The 18,613-nt window shown below is 45.5% G+C and overlaps 1 protein-coding gene across 4 annotated transcripts in view; it reads right to left on the bottom strand.

Moving 5' to 3' along the window:
• gpr63 (G protein-coupled receptor 63) overlaps positions 1-18,613 on the bottom strand; it is a 74,439-nt gene that overhangs the window by 54,287 nt on the left and 1,539 nt on the right. For 2 of the 4 annotated variants that reach the window (XM_063070020.1, XM_063070028.1), the window contains exon 2: positions 9,722-9,799. Coding sequence is in view for 1 of the 4 variants with exons in the window: in XM_063070038.1 (XP_062926108.1) it covers positions 9,728-9,799 (72 nt within the window). In the remaining 3 variants the exon portion in view is untranslated. The remainder of the gene's footprint in view (positions 1-9,721; positions 9,800-18,613) is intronic. The other 2 variants (XM_063070015.1, XM_063070038.1) reach the window with 1 other exon arrangement.

The raw sequence follows: 18,613 nt of genomic DNA, 5'->3' as shown, positions 1-18,613 counted from the left end.
ACATATAAAACACCAGCAGAGTTATACTCCCCACGGATCTCCCACCCGGCACTTATCCCTGTAAGCGTAAGTGCTACACCTGTCCCTACACTTCCTCTCTTGCCACCATTCAGGGCCCCAAACAGTACTTCCAGGTGAGGCAACACTTCACTTGTGAGTCTATTGCATCCGGTGCTCCCGGTGCGGCCTCCTCTACATCGGTGAGACCCGATGCAGATTAGGGGACCGCTTCGTCGAGCACCTCCGCTCCGTCTGCCAAAATAGACAGGATCTCCTGGTTGCCACCCACTTCAACTCTGCTTCCCACTCCCATTCAGATATGTCCATACATGGCCTCCTCTACTGCCATGATGAGGCTAAACTCGGGTTGGAGGAGCAACACCTCATATACCATCTAGGTAGTCTCCAGCCCCTTGGTATGAACATCGAATTCTCCAACTTCCAGTAATTCCCTCCCCTCCTTTCCCCTATCCTTATGTCACTCTGCCCCCTCCCCCAGCTGCCTATCACCTCCCTCATGGTTCCGCCTCCTTCTACTACCCATTGTGCTTTCCCCTATTCCTTCTTCACCTTTCCTGCCTATCACCTCCCTGCTTCCCCTCCCCCACCCCTTTATCTTTCCCCTTACTGGTTTTTCACCTGGAACCTACCAGCCTTCTCCTTCCCATCCTCCCCCACCTTCTTTATAGGGCCTCTGCCCCTTCCCCCTACAGTCCTGACGAAGGGTTCCGGCCCGAAACGTCGACCGATCTTTTCCACGGATGCTGCCCAACCTGCTGAGTTCCTCCAGCGTGTTGTGAGTGAGTTATACTGTTTACTTTTTAACTTGTGTCATAAATGTACCTTATGCTAAATGTCAATCTTCTGGAACATATTTTATTATTTGTGGTAATATTATTTCATGTCTAGTGTCTGAGTTACGGGTACACTGTTTTGCACCTTGATTCAGAGGATCGTTGTTTCATTTGGTGGTATGCATGTGCAGCTTTGAATGACAATAACCTTGAACTTGAGGTACAACACGTTAACAGGCCCTTCCGGTCCAAGGAGCCTGTGCCACTCAATTACACCCATGTGACCAATTAACCCATGCATCTCTGGAATGTGGGAGGACACCCATGTAGTCACAAGGAGAACATACAAACTCCTGACAGGCAGCAGCCGGAATGGAACCCAGGTCGGGTACTGTAGTAACGTTGTGCTAAACGCCCATGCTACTGTGCCGTCCCAGTGAGGAATGTGCAAACTTGTGGCAAAAATGAACATGCTAACGAAATGAAATATAATACTGATGAATTATATCAGGGGATGGGTTAAATTTTGACAGGAAAATAAATGAGGTTTGTAAAATCAGATTCTCTATGCCCAAGCCATTGGAAGTGCAAAGAGGTTAAGAAATTGCTTAGAGTCATAAACACTAGAGCACAGAAACAGGCCCTTCAGCCCGTCTAGTCCGTGCTGAACTCTTACTGTGCCTGGTCCCATTCATGTACCTATCCAAACTGCTCTTAGATATTGAAGTCGAGCTCAGATCTACAACTTGGGTTGGCAGCTCATTTTACACTCTCACCATCCTCTGAGTGAAGAAATCCCCCTTAAACATTTCAGTTGGGTTGCCATTTAACAAAACACAGACACTATCGAATCCAGTTTTGGTTTCTCTTCGTCATCCTGCTCGGTAACTGCTGAGTAAAGAGTCAACATTTCAGGCTGAGACCCTTCCTTTCGGCCTGTGATGTTGACTGTTTATTCCTCTCCATAGATGCTGCCTGACCTGCTGAGTTCCTCCAGCATTTGTGTGCGTTGCTTTAGATTTCCAGCATTTGCTGATTTTCTCATGTTTGCAATACTGTACCTATAAATTCTTTGTTTGTGCAATCCCAGAAACTTCTGGGGGCTTCTTAGTTTCCCTACAAGTATCACACCAACTGAATCTGGCGATTTCACAGGTCATTTTCATAAGATATATAGGAGCAGAATTAGGCCATTTGGCCCATTGAGACTGCTCTCCCATTTCATCCATTTTCCCTCTCAGCCCCAATCCGCTATCTTCTCCCTGTATCCTTTCATGCCCTGACTAATCAAGAATCTATCAACCTCTACCTTAAACATACCCAATGACTTGGCCTCCATAGCCGCCTGTGGTAAAGAATTCCACAGATTCACCATTCCCTGGCTAAAGGAATTCCTCTTCATCTCCGTTCTAAAAGGACACCCCTCGTTTCCGACTCTTGTACTAAAGTCTTAGGCACGGGTGCAGACACACCCAGCCCTCAGACACCAGTCAAGGACATTTGACTCCAGTCAATTTATTGATCATGAGAGACTGTCTCTCTGGTGCTTCCAGCTCTCTCCCCTCTCCCTTTCTCTTTTCCCAACCATAAATCCCTTCCCCCTGTTCCCTTACCACAACAGAGACCCATATCAGAATCAGGCTTATCATCACTCACATATGTCACAAAAATTTTTTCTCTCTGGCAGCAGTACAATGCAATAAATAAAATTACTACAGTACTGTGCAAAAGTCTAAGGCACCCTAGCTCTACACACAGTATACATGCCTACAGCCTCTGCACAGTATTGTAGCCCTTCACGTTGTACTGTAATAACGTTGTAATAACAATACAATAACGTATTGTAGCCCTTCACGTTTCCATTCATGTGCTTTTCTAAGTTTTTTAAATATCCCTAATCTATCTGCTTCTTCCACCACCCCGGCAGCAATTTCCACACACCTACCACTCTCTTTGTGTACTCTGAAAAACCCCCCAATACCTTTCTCAAATCACCTTCAAATCATGTCCCTGGTATTAGCCATTTCCACCCGAGGTGGAAGTCTCCAGCTGACAACTCGATCTATCGTAAGGCTAAAGCAAGCCTAATTTTTATTGAAGCAACACACACAAAATGCTAGAGGAGTTCAGCAGGTCAGGTAGCATCTAAAAAAATGAATAAACAGTCAACGGCATGAACATCGATTTCTTCAACTTCCAGTAATTTTCTCTGCTGCCCTTCCCTCCTCTTTATTTCCCAGTCTGGCACCCTGCTTACCCCTTTACCTGCCTATCACTTGCCCTGGATCTCCTCCTCTTTCTCGCATGGTCCACTCTCCTCTCCTATCTGGTTCCTTCTTCTCCAGCCCTTTGCCTTTTCCACCTATCACCTCCCCCCTCCCCCACACACCTGGCTTCACCTATCACCTTCCAGCTCGTACTGCTTCCCCGCCTCCCCCCCCCCATGTCGTTATTCTGGGTTCCTCCCCCTTCCTTCCCAATCCTGACGAAGGGTCTTGGCCTGAAATGTCGACTGTACCTCTTCCAATAGATGCTGCCTGGCCTGCTGCGTTCCATTAATAAATGCTTTTTTTAAATTCCCTCATGCTCACGTGTACAATATGTATGAGTAGTTTATATAAGCAGCACGTTGTGTAGGAGGTTTGTGACAAAGTCTAAATTTCCAGCTACTAACTGAGTCACACACAAAACAGACACATCTCATTGACATACAATGCCAAAATCCATGTTATTTAACCATGGAAAACAAAGCACAAGAAATGAACAAATATAAAACAGCTCAGAGGTGTTCCGTTTGTAAATCAGAGATCAGATAAGACCCACATTTGCTTCCTCTGACTTCGAAACATAGCAATTCCATTCTGATTAAGTCTTATTATTTGGTTATTTATTAAACTGGACGCAGTGAACTATAAAAATAAAAGGCAAAGTTATTAAACCTTTTTTTGGCACTTTGCATACACTGTTAATGCAGCGTTAAAAATACTCATACCACATCAACTATTACTAAACAACATACATCAAAGTTGCTGGTGAACGCAGCAGGCCAGGCAGCATCTATAGGAAGAGGCGCAGTCGACGTTTCAGGCCGAGACCCTTCGTCAGGACTTCTAACTATTACTAGCTGGTTTGGTGCAGCGTCTTCTCACAGTATACAAAAACTACAGTGAACTGTCAGCTCAGCAGAAAAGGTCGACCATCACTGCAGGACCTGTACGTGTCTCGGACAAAGTAGGGGGTAGGAAAAATCATTGTGGACGCTACCCACCCTGCGAATTGCCTTTTCCAAAAGCTCTCTTCAGGAAAGCACTGAAGAACTATTAAAACAAAAAATTCACGCCATCTTAAAAGTTTCTTCTCCCAGGCAGTTAATCTGATCCACCATTCCAGTTAGCCTCCCGCACCCCCTCTATTCACCCTGTCACTGCACTCACTGAACTGTAAATACTTTACCAACCACTGCTTGTGATGCTTACAGTGTAAATGCACAATGGTATTTATTCACTCACGTGCATTTTATTCCATATCTGTACTTTGACATTATATTTACATAATTCTTTACAATTATTGAAGTTGCTTTTTTGTTGTATGTTGAGCCAACTCCCCACAGCAAATTCCTGATACATGTAAATATTTACGGTGAATGAAGCTGATCCTTCATTCTACTCCGTAAACTAACCTTATGAAGACCCCTCATAGCCATCTGGGTAGCCTCCCGTTGCACTCACATCCATCATCATGAAGTGTTTCGAGAGGCTCGTCATGAGGCACATCCAGACCCTGCTGCCCCCCTCACTGGACCCCCTGCAGTTTGCATGTCGTCCCAACCTTTCAACAGACAACGCCATTGCCATCACCCTCCACCTGGCCCTCACCCACCTGGACAAAAAAGACACGTACATTCGAATGCTGTTCATAGACTTCAGTTCAGCATTCAACACAATCATTCCTCAGAAACTGATTGGAAAGCTGAGCCTACTGGGCCTGAACACCTCCCTCTGCAACTGGATCCTAGACTTCCTGACTGGGAGACCTCAGTCAGTCCAGATTGGAAGCAGCATCTCCAACACCATCACACTGAGCACGGGGGCCCCCCAGGGCTGTGTGCTCAGTCCACTGCTGTTCACTGTGCTGACCCACGACGGTGCTGCAACACACAGCTCGAACCACATCATCAAGTTCGCCAATGACACGACTGTGGTGGGTCTCACCAGTAAGAACGATGAGTCAGCATACAGAGAGGAGGTGCAGCAGCTAACAGACTGGTGCAGAGCCAACAACCTGTCTCTGAATGTGAACAAAACAAAAGAGTTGGTTGTTGACTTCAGGAGAGCACGGAGCGACCACTCTCTGCTGAACATCGACGACTCCTTCGTTGAGATCGTTAAGAGCACCAAATTTCTTGGTGTTCACCTCTTGAAGAACCTCACCTAGTCCCTCAACACCGGCTCCATAGCAAAGTAAGCCCAGCAGCATCTCTACTTTCTGCGAAGACTGAGAAAAGTCCATCTCCCACCCCCCATCCTCACCACATTCTACAGAGGTTGTATTGAGAGCATCCTGAGCAGCTGCATCACTGCCTGGTTCGGAAATTGCACCATCTCGGATCGCAAGACCCTGCAGTGGATAGTGAGGTCAGCTGAGAAGATCATCGGGGTCTCTCTTCCTGCCATCACAGACATTTACACCACACGCTTCATCCGCAAAGCTAACAGTATTGTGAAGGACCCCACGCACCCCTCATACAAACTCTTCTCCCTCCTGCCATCTGGAAAAAGGCACCGAAGCATTCGGACTCTCACGACCAGACTATGTAACAGTTTCTTCCCCCAAGCCATCAGACTCCTCAATACCCAGAGCCTGGACTGACATCTACATCATGTATTATTATATTGTAATTTGTCCTCAACTGTGCCTGTTGTCTTGTTTATTAATTATTGTACTGCCCTGCACTGTTTTGTGCAGTTTATGTAGTCCTGTGTAGGTCTGTAGTCTAGTGTAGTTTTTATGTTTGACGTAGTCTAGTATAGCCTTGTGCTGTCTCACATAGTCTAGTGTAGTTTTGTGTTGTTTCATGCAGCAGCAGGGTCCTGGAGGAACGTTGTTTCGTTTTTACTGTGTACTGTACCAGCAGCTTATGGTTGAAATGTTGTGTGTGTGGGTGTGTTTAAGGCAGAGATTGATGGGTATCTGAGTAGCCAGGGCATCAAAGGTTATGGTGAGAAGGCGGGGGAGTGGGACTAAATGGGAGAATGGATCAGCTCATGGCAGAGCAGACTCGATGGGCTGAATGGCCGACTTCTGCTCCTTTGTCTTATGGTCTTATGGAAATGACAATAAAAAGCACCTTGACTTGATTTGACTGGTATGAATATCGATTTCTCCAACTTCTGGTCATTTCTCCTCTCTCTCCTTCTTTCTTCTTCCATTCCTCATTCTGGCTTTCCTCACATCTCCCTCTGGTGCCCCTCCTCCTTCCCTTTCTCCCATAGCCCACTCTCCTCTCCTATTGGATTCCTTCTTCTTCAGCTCTTTGCCGTTTCAACCCATCAACAGTCAAGATTGTTTAATGTCATTTCCTGTACATAGGCGTAAGGAGGACAACATAATTGTTTTTCCAGATTGGATGCAGAACCAAAAAAACAAACACAATAATAATAAATACACATGCTTAAGATAGCTATTATACATAGATTGATTGTATGTCCATAAAGTAGGCAATACACAGGGCAACTGACAGGAAATAACCGAGCAGGGAGGGAGTTAGTGGGTGGCACTGCTGTTCAGTCTTACTGCTTCACTCCCAGTTCCTCACAGCATCTTTATTGTCCCACACTCCTTCCTCTCCTCTCGCATGGCTTCACCCATCCTCTGTTAGATTGTGCTCCTTTTCCTCCCCTTTCTTATTCCGGTTTCTTCCCCCTTTCTTTCCAGTCCTGATGAACATCCACTATTTATTGCTCTCCACAGATGCTGCCTGACATAAATCCTCCAGCATTTTGTGTGTGTTACCAATGAAGTTAAAGTAGCCTTTTATTCTATTTGCTTGTGCTGGACCTGCACTCAATATCAGTCAGGGCTCTAAATTAATGTAATTTTTGCAAAAGAAATAACACGGAACAATTTTGCAGATTCAAACACATAACCTGCACGTTTTGACACAAAGTTACTCCTGTCCTCATTTGGATGAGAGGTTACACCAATGCTCCATTTGGTGTCCAGTACATTCACAATTCCCTGCTTGCTCCAGTCAATCATCATCCCTCAGTAAACGCAACATTCAAAAGAATAACCCGTTCCCAATCCCTGTGACTGCAAAGGAATTGCAGAAAAATATATACAAGAGCATTATTTTTAATACATTGATTCCTTCACTTTAAGTTTTACTTAATCTTTCTTACTGACAATTTGTATTCTTGAATAAACATCTAGGGTTCAAATTTAACAGTCAGTGACTTTTTTTTATATAAGTGTTGCAGTTAGCATAACGCAATTACAGTGCTAATGACTTGGGTTCAATTCCGCCACTGGCTGTGTGGAGTTTGCACGCTCTCCCTATGACTGCGTGGGAGAACGGGTGCTCCAGTTTCCTCGCATTCCGAAGACGTATGGGTTACTAAAGCAATTCGACACATGGGTGTAATCGGGCAGCGCAGTCTCATTGGGCCAGAAAGGCCTGTCACCATGTGGTATCGCTAAATAAATAAAAATAAAAGAATTTGAATTCTTGAATAAATTTCTAGGGATCCAATTTAACATTGCAAATGCAATGTTGGCATTTATTTCAAGGGAAAAGAACATAAAATCAAGAAGATAATGCTGACGCTTTATCAGACACTAGTCAGGCTGCACTTGGAGTATTGTCAACAGTTTCGGGCCACATATCTCAGAAAGGATGTGTTGTCATTAGAGAGAGTCCAGAAGAGATTCATGAGGATGATTCCGGGAATAAAGGGGTTAACATATGAGGAGCATTTGGCAGCTTTGGGCCTGTACTCACTGGTACTTGGAAAAATGTGTGGGGATCTCATTGAAACCTACTGAATCCTGAACGAACTAGATAGGGTGGATGTGGAGAGGATGTTTCCCATGGTGGGGGTATCCAGATCTAGAGGGCACAGCCTCAAAGTTGACCTTTTAGAACAGAAGTAAGGAGGATTTTTTTTTAGCCAAAGATTGGTGAACCTGTGGAATGCTCTGCTACACACTGCAGTGGAGGACAAGTCTGTGGGTATACTTAAAGCAGAAGTTGATTGGTCGGGGCATCGACGGATATGGTAAGAAGGCAGGTATATGGGGTTGAGTAGGATCCAGGATCAGCCATGTTTGACAAGGTGCCACACATGAAGCTGCTTACCAAGTTAAGAGCCCATGGTATTCCAGGAAAGTTACTAACATGGTTAGAGCATTGGCTGCTTGGTAGGAGGCAGCGACTGGGAATAAAAAGATCCTTTTCTGGTTGGCTGGCAGTGACTAGTGGTGTTCCACAGGGGCTGGTGTTCGAAACACTTCTTTTTATGCTGTATATCAATGAATTAGATGATGGAATAGATGGCTTTGTTTCCAAGTTTGCAGATGATACAAAGATTGGTGGAGGGCCAGGTAGTGTTGAGGAAACAGGTAGGATGCAGAAGGACTTAGACAGATTAGGAGAATGGGCAAGAAAGTGGCAAATGAAATACAATGTTGGAAAATGCATGGTCATGCACTTCGGTAGTAGAAATAAATATGCAGACTATTTTATAAACAGGGAGAAAATACAGGAATCTGAGATGCACAGGGACTTGGGAGTCCTTGTGCAGAACATCCTAAAGGCTAACTTGCAGGTTGAGTCAGTGGTGAAGAAGGCAAATGCCATGTTAGCATTCATTTCAAGAGGTCTAGAATACAAGAGCAAGGGTGTGATGCTGAGGTTTTATAAGGCACTGGTGAGGCCTCATCTTGATATTGTGCAACATACATCAAAGTTGCTGGTGAACGCAGCAGGCCAGGCAGCATCTCTAGGAAGAGGTGCTAGGAAGAATTTAAGCATCTACAGATTTCCTCGTGTTTGCATCTTGATATTGTGAACAGTTTTGGGCCCTTCATCTTAGAAAAGACGTGCTGGCATTGGAAAGCGTCCAGAGGAGGTTGCCACGAGCAGCTGTGTTGTGGAGGCCAGGTCGTTGGGTGTATTTAAGGCAGAGATTGATAGGTTCTTGATTGGACATGGCCTCAAAGGTTACAGGGTGAAGTCCACGAACTGGGGTTGAGAAGGAGATAGAAAAAAGGATCAGTCATGATTGAATGGCGGAGCAGACTTGGTGGGCTGAATTGCCTAATTCTGTTCCTATGTTTTATTGTCTAACATCCAGTGACTCAGATTTAAAACCAATAAAATTTAAAAATTGCCCTTTCCAACAAAAACAGTACTTGATCAGGAGTTAAAAGCAGAATGCCTCTAAGTACAAAGTTCAATGTAAATTTATAATCCAAGAACATGCATATCATCATGTACAACACTGAGATTTGTTTTCTTGTGGGTATTCACTGGAGAATGAAAGAAATACAATGAAATCAATAAAAACCACACACTAAGACTGACAAACAACCAACATGCAAAAGATGACAAACTGTGCAAAAACAATAGATAGGTAATACTGAGAACATGAGTTGTAGAGTACTTGAAAGTGTGTCTATAGGTTGTAGGATCAGTCCAGAGTTGAGGTGAGTGAAGTTATCCACACTAGTTCAGGAGCCTGATGGTTGAGGGGTAATAACTATTCCTAAACCTGGTGGGACCCAAGGTTTCTGTACCGACTTCCCAATGTAGGTAATAACTGTTCTTAAATCAGGTGGGACCCAAGGCTCCTTCCCAATGAAGGTACACGAATATCTATCCGTTATCCATCTATAATACAGCTATAATATTTGAAAATTTCAATTACAGTTACCCGACATCCTGGTGCATCACACAAATCCACAAAGAGCAGCTGGTTCCATGCGTGGGATACAGAACTGGCTTCCTAAAAATATTCAAAGAGAAGTGTGTCAGAAATTTTGTTTCTGTATATTTCACCTCTGATATTAACCCTGCAATTCTTGTTTGACTCAATTTAACCAAAGAACAATATAACCACTTAGTGACGATGGAAATGATTTACTGAGAGAAGCAATGTAACTGGAAATACATGCTCACAATCCAATTTCAAAGAGCCAAAAGCTAGTTCAATGGATCATTTCACAGGAACAGTAGGAACGGATTCAATTCAATGATTTTTCTATGATTTCTTTCAAATTTGAGATATGAACATGTATCTTCAATTTAAGTATGATATATTAACAGGTGGCAGGGTGTAAGGCTCTCCTTCCCTCTGCTAGCCTACAGGTCACCGTTGGGCAATGTGTCGCAGCTGCTTAGCCCCCCAGTCAGATCATGCAAAGACCATGATCCCCCACATCATATGACACGGCACATGATGATGATAGTGCTATTAACATGGCTTCTTTAAGCAAACTATCACTGTAAGGAAATACGGAGATAGAGTCACAGAACACTGGAGCACAGAAACAAGCCCTTCAGCCCATCTAGTCCATGCCAAACCGTCTACTCCCATCGATCTGCACCCAGACCAAAGCCCTCCATACCCCTCCCGCCCACGTACTGATCCAAATTTCTCTTAAATGTTGCTTTCCACCCCACATCCACCACTGGCAGCTCGATCCATACTCTCATAACGCTTTGAGTGAAGGAGATCCCCCTTACATTTCCCTTAAATATTTCACCTTTCACACTTAGCCTATGACCTCTAGTTCTAATCTCACCCAAGCTCAGTGTAAAAAGTCTGCTTGCATTTACCCTAACTATACCACTCATAGTTTTACATATCTCTATCAAATACGTTCGAGTATATAGAAACATAGAAATGCAAGTGGCTGAAGAAAAAACACAGAATAGTTTCCCTTTTTGTAGCACAACTAAACATATTAAGAGTCACACTTCTCAATCATATGACAGCTTTTTTGTTCACAAAAACAGGTTGATCGTTTTCCATCATGTTGACTGAAAGGCTGAGCAATCAACAAGAATTCTAGGATAACCTACCTTCTGAATGGTGCCAAGGCTGCAATGTTTAACTTCTCAATCTAGAAATGTTACCTGCCATTATGCCATTGGCGTTTAGGGCAGGAATGGAGGTCCTCTATCTCTGGTGGCATTCAAGTCTTCCTTCATCGTGCCACTAGTTCCCTCTGAGTTTTCACTACTGTCAGCAATGCATGTCCTAAGTGGAGACTCAGGAATAACGTCGCACGCAGATGCAGGATTCTTCATTGCTGTTTCTGTAACAGTTTTGTTTTACCAGTCAGGGGTGTTAGCCCTGAGCTGTACTCCTGAACCCGGCGGACCGGTGGACCACTCTTAGTCTGGTCTCTACCGTTTGACCTGTCCCTACCAAGAGCCAAAGCACAAAGCCCTGACTCCAGCCAGCACAGCGCTCCAGCTTACCGGGGCATGCAAGCCCCCAAACCTGCGGTAACATGGCGGTCAGCTGTCACAGCTCGGGGCGCTCCAGAGTGCGGAGTTCGATTCTGTAAATAGACTCTGTCATCCTCCCTGTGGAACGTATGGGTTTTCTCCAGGTCCTCCCACAGTTCAAAGATGTACTGGGTGGGTTAATTGGTCATTGCCAATTGTCCTAATGCTAACTGGGTTAGGATTAACGCCGGTGCGGCATGGCTCAAAGGGCAAGAAATGCCTACTCCGCGTTGTTGCCAACTAAATGAACCAAACCACGGCACAGCTGGGCCTCTTGCAGGAATCCAAAGGTCACAACCAATTTTGCTCAGAATCATGCAACTACATAGAATATAGACCATTACAGCACTACACAGGACCTTCGGCCCCACGGTGTTGTGCTGGCCTTTTAACCTACTCTAAGATCAATCTAATCCCTTCTGTATAACCCTTCACTTCACTTCTCTCTTTCTTAAATGCCTCTAATGCACCTCCCTCTACCACCACCCCCGGCAGTGTGTTCCACACACCCACCACTCTCTGACATCCCCCACACCATAATCTCCACCAGTTACCTTAAAACGGTGCCCACTCATACTAGCCATTTCAGCTCTTGGGAAAAAGTCTCTGACCATCCACATGATCTATGCCTCTGATTACATTGTACACTCCTATCAAGTCACCTTTCATCCTTCTTCACTCCACAGAGAAAAGCCCTAGTCACTAAACCTATCCTCATAAGGTGTGGTCTCTAATCCAGGCAGCATCCTGGCAAATCTCCTCTGCACCCTCTCTAAAGTTTCCACATCCTTCCTATAATGAGGTGATCAGACCTGAACACAATATTCCAAATGTGGTCTAACCAGGTTTTGCAACCTGGAGGTACAGTCAGGGCATAAAATCAATGAATGACTGAGAAAAGACTCGAGTCTAAAACAGATCTAACATGATCAGCCTTATTTGAGTATGGTCACATGGCAGAATCTTATTTTTGCTCAGCATCACAGTTTGCAGTACACAGAATAAGATTTAAGAAGCAAGTAATTCTACAGAGGCATCGGCAAGTATAACAAATCATCAATTCAAACGGGACAGGTGACACAAAGCTTTGTGAAAGGGGCACAGTGTTCAAGTTGTAAGCATAGAATTAGACCCTTCACCCCTTCAGATCTGTGCTGACCATTCTGTCCCTCCATACTAATCCTATTTGCTCACTCTGGGTCCATATCAAGTTCACGTTTATTGTCGATAGACCATACACATAGACATGTAAACAGCTAAAGGAAACATCATTCCTCTGCGTGAAGGTGCAAATCACAGTACACAGTCACACACAGCACAGACAGTCACGACCCAGCACATAGAGTCACAAAATAGTATTAGCACAGGTCCCTGAGTGGCAGGGCCTGAAGGTCGATGGTGTATGAGACGTATGAGTCAGCCGCATTCAAAGTCAATCCCATTTTTCTTCCACGGAGTGAACACGGGAAAGCAGCACCAACAGTGGAGGCAACTCTCACACCAGTACTGCTCTCCAACGTTCGCCCCCTGAAGGGTCTCGGCCTGAAACGTCGACTGCACCTCTTCCTAGAGATGCTGCCTGGCCTGCTGCGTTCACCAGCAACTTTTATGTGTGTTGCTTGAATTTCCAGCATCTGCAGAATTCCTGTTGTTTACATGTATGCCCTCTTGTTTTTGAGACTTCAGCCCTATCTGAGCTTCTTATAACTTTACATACCTCTACAAGGTCACCCAGAAGACCACAAGACATAGGAGCAGAATTCGGACATTTGGCCCATCGAGTCTACTCCTCCATGATATCATAGCTGATTCATTACCCCTCTCAACCCCATTCTCCTGCCATCTCCCCGTAACCGTTAACACCCTTAATAATTAAAAATCCATCATCCTCTGCTTTAAATATTCTCAACGACCTGACCTCCACAGCCACCTGTGGAAATGAATTCCACAGATTCTTCACCCTCTGGCTAAAGAAGTTCCTCTTCATTTCTATTCTAAAGAGACCCCCGAGTATTCTGAGGCTACAACTTCTGGTCCTAGACTCCCCATTATAAGAAACTTCCTCTCCACATCCACACTATCTAGGGCATGTCCTAGGTGGTGGGGGTCCTTGTTCTTGAGGTATCACCATTTGAAGATGCCCTTGATGATGGGGAGGCAGGTGCCCATGATGGAGTTAGTTGAGTTTAACAACAACGCTCCTTTTTCAGGGCATCTACCAACCTTGACTTCATGGCGTCTGTAACTGAGTTAACTATCATAAATACCATTCTCACTGGCTGCATCACCGTCTGGTACGGAGGGGCCACTGCACAGGATTTGGAAAAAGCTGCAGAAAGTTGTGAACTCAGCCAGCTCCACCATGGGCACTAGCCTCCCCAGCAATGAGAACATTTTTAACAGAAAATGTCTCAAAAAGTTGCCATCCATCATCACCCAGGACATGCTCTCTTTTCATTGCTACCATCAAGGAGGTAACACAGGAGCCTGAAGACGTGCACTCAACTTTTCAGAAACAGCTTCTTCCCCTCGCCCATCAGATTTCTGAATAGACAAAAACCCATGCATATTACCTCATTATTTTTTCGCTCTCTTCTTGCACTACTTAATATATATTTCTTACAGTTATTTACAGTTTTTATTTTATTATTACACTTTATGTTGCTGCCACGAAACAACGCACGCCGCTGATATTAAACCCATTTCTGATTCTGACCACCTGAGACTCTTGCACCAAAATATAATCAATCCTTAGAACAGGGGCAGAAACTCACCCACCCGGATAATTCATCCATATTCCTTCAGCTTGTCTGACAAACACTGAAGTTGCATGCTGTGTTGAGCTTCAAACCGTGCAACAGTAGTCACTTATCACTGCATGCTTCCACATCTGAGACACTGCTCCTGCTTTTCCCTAATCGGCACGTGACTGAAATTCTCATCCCTGTCATTTCCAGTTTCCAGTACTTGTCATGCATGCCTCCCAAGCTCAACTTTAACAATTGCAGGGCTGCCAATCCTGTTCTCAACCTGAAGTAAATCCCACACATTTTTACCTGTTCCCCTCATCTCTGTCCTCAGTTCCAGATGACTGAATCAGAATCAGATTTATCATCTTTGACATACTCTGACTGCCTGTAGGAGTGCATGCAGACAGCAGCACGGCAACGTAATGGTTAGCACAGACGACCGGGGCTCAATTCCCACCGCTGCCCGGACATTCTCCTCGTGAATCTGCACCACTGACCGGACACTCTCCCCGTGAATCTGCACCACTGCTCGGACACTCCTACTCTCTCTATGAATCCCCACCACTGACCGGACACTCTCCCCATGAATCCCCACCGCCCACCAAACACTCTCCCTGTGAATCTGCACTGCTGCCCGGACACTCTCCCCGTGAATCCCCACCACTGACCGGATTCTCTCCCCGTGAATCCGCACCACTGCTCGGACACTCCTACTCTCCCTATGAATCCCCACCACTGACCGGACACTCTCCCCGTGAATCCCCACCACCGCCCAGACACTCTCCCCGTGAATCCCCACCGCCGACCGGACACTCTCCCCGTGAATCCACACTGCCGCCCGGACACTCTCCCCGTGAATCCCCACCACCAACCGGCCACTCTCCCCGTGAATCCCCACCGCCGCCCGGACACTCTCCCCGTGAATCCCCACTGCCGACCGGACACTCTCCCCGTGAATCCCCAACGCCGACCGGACACTCTCCCCGTGAATCCCCACCGCTGACTGGACACTCTCCCCGTGAATCCCCACCACCGCCAGGACACTCTTCCCGTGAATCCCCACCGCCACCCGGACACTCTCCCCGTGAATCCCCACCGCCACCCGGACACTCTCCCTGTGAATCCCCACCGCTGACCGGACACTCTCCCTGTGAATCCCCACCGCTTATCACAACATTCTGTGTAAACTCTAGAGACAGTTATCGGTGAAAAATTTCAGGAAATCAGCAGTTTCTGAGGTACTCAAACCACCCTGTCTGGCACCAACAATCATCCCATAGTCAAAGTCATTTAGATCACATTTCTTCTCCCTTCTGATGTTTTGTCTGAACAAATGAACCTCTTGACCATGTCAGCATGCTTTTATGTATTGAATTCCTACGACGTGGGGAGGAAGAGTGAGGGGGTCCTGCGTATTGAGTTCAGGGAGTTAGGTGCGAAGCTGAAGGGCAGGACCTCCAGGGTAACAATCTCAGGATTGCTACCTGTGCCATGTGAGAGTGAGGCAAGGAACAGAAGGATTATACAGATCAATACGTGGCTGAGAGGATGGGGCAGGAGGGAGGGCTTCAGGTTTTTAGATAATTGGGCTTTGTTCCAGGGAAGGTGGGATCTGTTCCGACGGGACGGTTTACACCTGAACTGGAGGGGTACTAACATTCTTGCAGGAAAGTTTGCTAGTGCTGCTTGGGGGGGTTTAAACTAAATTTGCAGGGGGCAGGGATCCAGAATGTGAGAGAGGATAGCGAGATGAAGTATAAAGGACAGGTGGGGACTACACGGTTCCGGAATATTAAGTGTGAAGTAGAGAAAGGTGAGGCGGAATGAGTGATAAGGAGGATACATGTGCAGAGGAATGGTCTGACAGAGCATGGAGTTAAATGTGCAGAAAGAGTAAGTAAATTTAAGAAGGACAACAAAATTCAAGGGGTGTATAGCCCGGTGAGAATTCGGGGAGCTGGGTTATGCACAATAGGCAGTGATTTAAACAGAGAAGAAATGGGTTAAAAATTCTATATCTGAATGCACGAAGTGTCAGAAATAAGGCGGATGAGCTTGAAGCTCAGCTGCGAATGGGTAACTATGATGTTGTTGGGATAACGGAGACATGGCTGCAGGGGGATCAGACCTGGGAATTGAATGTACAAGGATATACGTGCTATCGAAGGGACAGAAAGGTGGGCAGAGGGGGTAGGGTGGCCCTGTTGGTGAGGAATGAGATTCAGTCCCTTGCAAGGGGGGACATAGAATCAGGAGAAGTAGAGTCAGTGTGGATAGAACTGAGGAACAGTAAGGGCAAAAAGACCCTAATAGGTGTTATCTACAGGCCCCCAAGCAGTAGCATGGATATTGGGTGCAAGTTGAATAGGGAGTTAACAATGGCATGTAGCAAAGGAAATGTCACAGTAGTTATGGGGGATTTCAACATGCAGGTGAACTGGGAAAATCAGGCTGGTACTGGACCCCAGGATAGGGAGTTTGTAGAGTGCCTACGGGATGCATTTTTGGAGCAGCTTGTACGAGAGCCGACCAGGGATAAGGCTATTCTGGATTTAGTGTTGTGCAATGAACAGGATTTGATAAGTGATCTTGAAGTAAAGGAGCCATTAGGAGGTAGTGACCATAATATGATAAGTTTTTATCTGCAAGTTGAGAGGGATAAGGGCAGATCAGAAGTGTCAGTATTACAGTTGAACAAAGGAGACTATGGAGCCATGAGGGAGGAGCTGGCCAAAGTTGACTGGTTGGATATCCTAGCAGAAAAGACAGTGGAACAGCAATGGCAGGTATTCTTGGGAATAATGCACAAGGTGCAAAATCAGTTCATTCCCCGGAGAAGGAAGGATTCAAAGGGGGGAAAGTGACCACAGTGGTTGACAAAGGAAGCCAGAGATAGCATAGCATTAAAAAAGAAGTATAACAGAGCTAAGGTGAGTGGGAAGACAGACGATTGGGAAATTTTTAAGGAGCAACAGAACTTAACTAAAAAGGCAATACGGGGAGAAAAAATGAGGTATGAACACAAGCTAGCTAGGAATATAAAGGAGGATAGCAAAAGTTTTTTTAGGTATGTGAAGAGAAGGAAGATAGTTAAGAAAAATGTTGGGCCCTTGAAGAATGAATTGGGAGAAATTGTTATGGGAAACAGAGAAATGGCAGACGAATTTAATAAGTACTTTGGATCTGTCTTCACGAGGGAAGACACAAGCAATCTCCCAGATGTATGGATGGGCCAAGGACATAGGGTAATAGAGGAACTGAAACAGATTGACATTAGGAAGGAAACGGTGATGAGTAGACTGATGGGACTGAAGGCTAGCAAATCCCCAGGTCCAGATGGTCTGCATCCTAGGGTACTAAAGGAGGTGGCTCTGGAAATTGCGGATGCATTGGTGATCATTTTCCAATATTCCTTAGATTCAGGATCAGTTCCTGAGGATTGGCGAATGGCTAATGTTATCCCACTTTTTAAGAAAGGAGGGAGGGAGAAAACTGAGAACTATCGCCCTGTTAGCCTAACATCAGTAGTGGGGAAGATGCTAGAGTCCATTATTAAAGATGAAATAGCGGCATATCTTGATAGCAGTGATAGGATTGGGCCGAGCCAGCATGGATTTACCAAGGGCAAATCATGCTTGACCAATCTATTGGAGATTTTCGAGGATGTAACCAGGAAGATAGACGCGGGAGATCCACTGGATGTGGTGTACCTTGACTTTCAGAAGGCATTTGATAAGGTACCACATAGGAGATTGGTGGGTAAAATCAGAGCTCATGGCATTGGGGGGAGGATATTGACATGGATAGAAAATTGGTTGGCAGATAGAAAGCAAAGGGTAGCAGTGAATGGGTGTTTCTTGGAATGGCAGGTGGTGACCAGTGGGGTGCCACAGGGCTTGGTATTGGGACCTCAGCTGTTTACGATTTACGTCAATGATTTGCTGATGATACTAAGCTGGGTGGCAGTGTGACATGTGATGAGGGTGTTAGGAGAATTCAAGGTGACTTGGATAGGCTGAGTGAGTGGGCAGAAACTTGGCAGATGGCGTTTAATGTGAATAAGTGTGAGGTTATTCACTTTGGGAGCAAGAACAGGAAGGCAGATTATTATCTGAATGGTGTGGAGTTAGGTAAGGGAGAAATACAAAGAGATCTAGGAGTACTTGTTCATCAGTCTCTGAAGGTGAATGAGCAAGTGCAGCAGGCAGTGAAGAAGGCTAATGGAATGTTGGCCTTTATTACAAAGGGAATTGAGTACAAGAGCAAGGAAATCCTTTTGCATTTGTACAGGGCCCTGGTGAGACCACAGCTGGAGTATTGTGTGCAGTTTTGGTCTCCAGGGTTAAGGAAGGACATCCTGGCTGTGGAGGAGGTGCAGTGTAGGTTCACTAGGTTAATTCCTGGGATGTCCGGAGTGTCTTACACAGAGAGGTTAGAGAGACTGGGCTTGTACACGCTGGAATTAAGGAGATTGAGGGGGGGATCTGATTGAGACATACAAGATTATTAAGGGATTGGACAAGATAGAGGCAGGAAATATGTTCCAGATGCTG

The sequence above is a fragment of the Mobula hypostoma genome, chromosome 2 (assembly GCF_963921235.1).
Source record: "Mobula hypostoma chromosome 2, sMobHyp1.1, whole genome shotgun sequence".
Lineage (NCBI taxonomy): Eukaryota > Metazoa > Chordata > Chondrichthyes > Myliobatiformes > Myliobatidae > Mobula > Mobula hypostoma.
The sequence above is the reverse complement of the archived record's forward strand: the minus strand, read 5'-3'. Positions and strand labels throughout refer to the sequence as shown.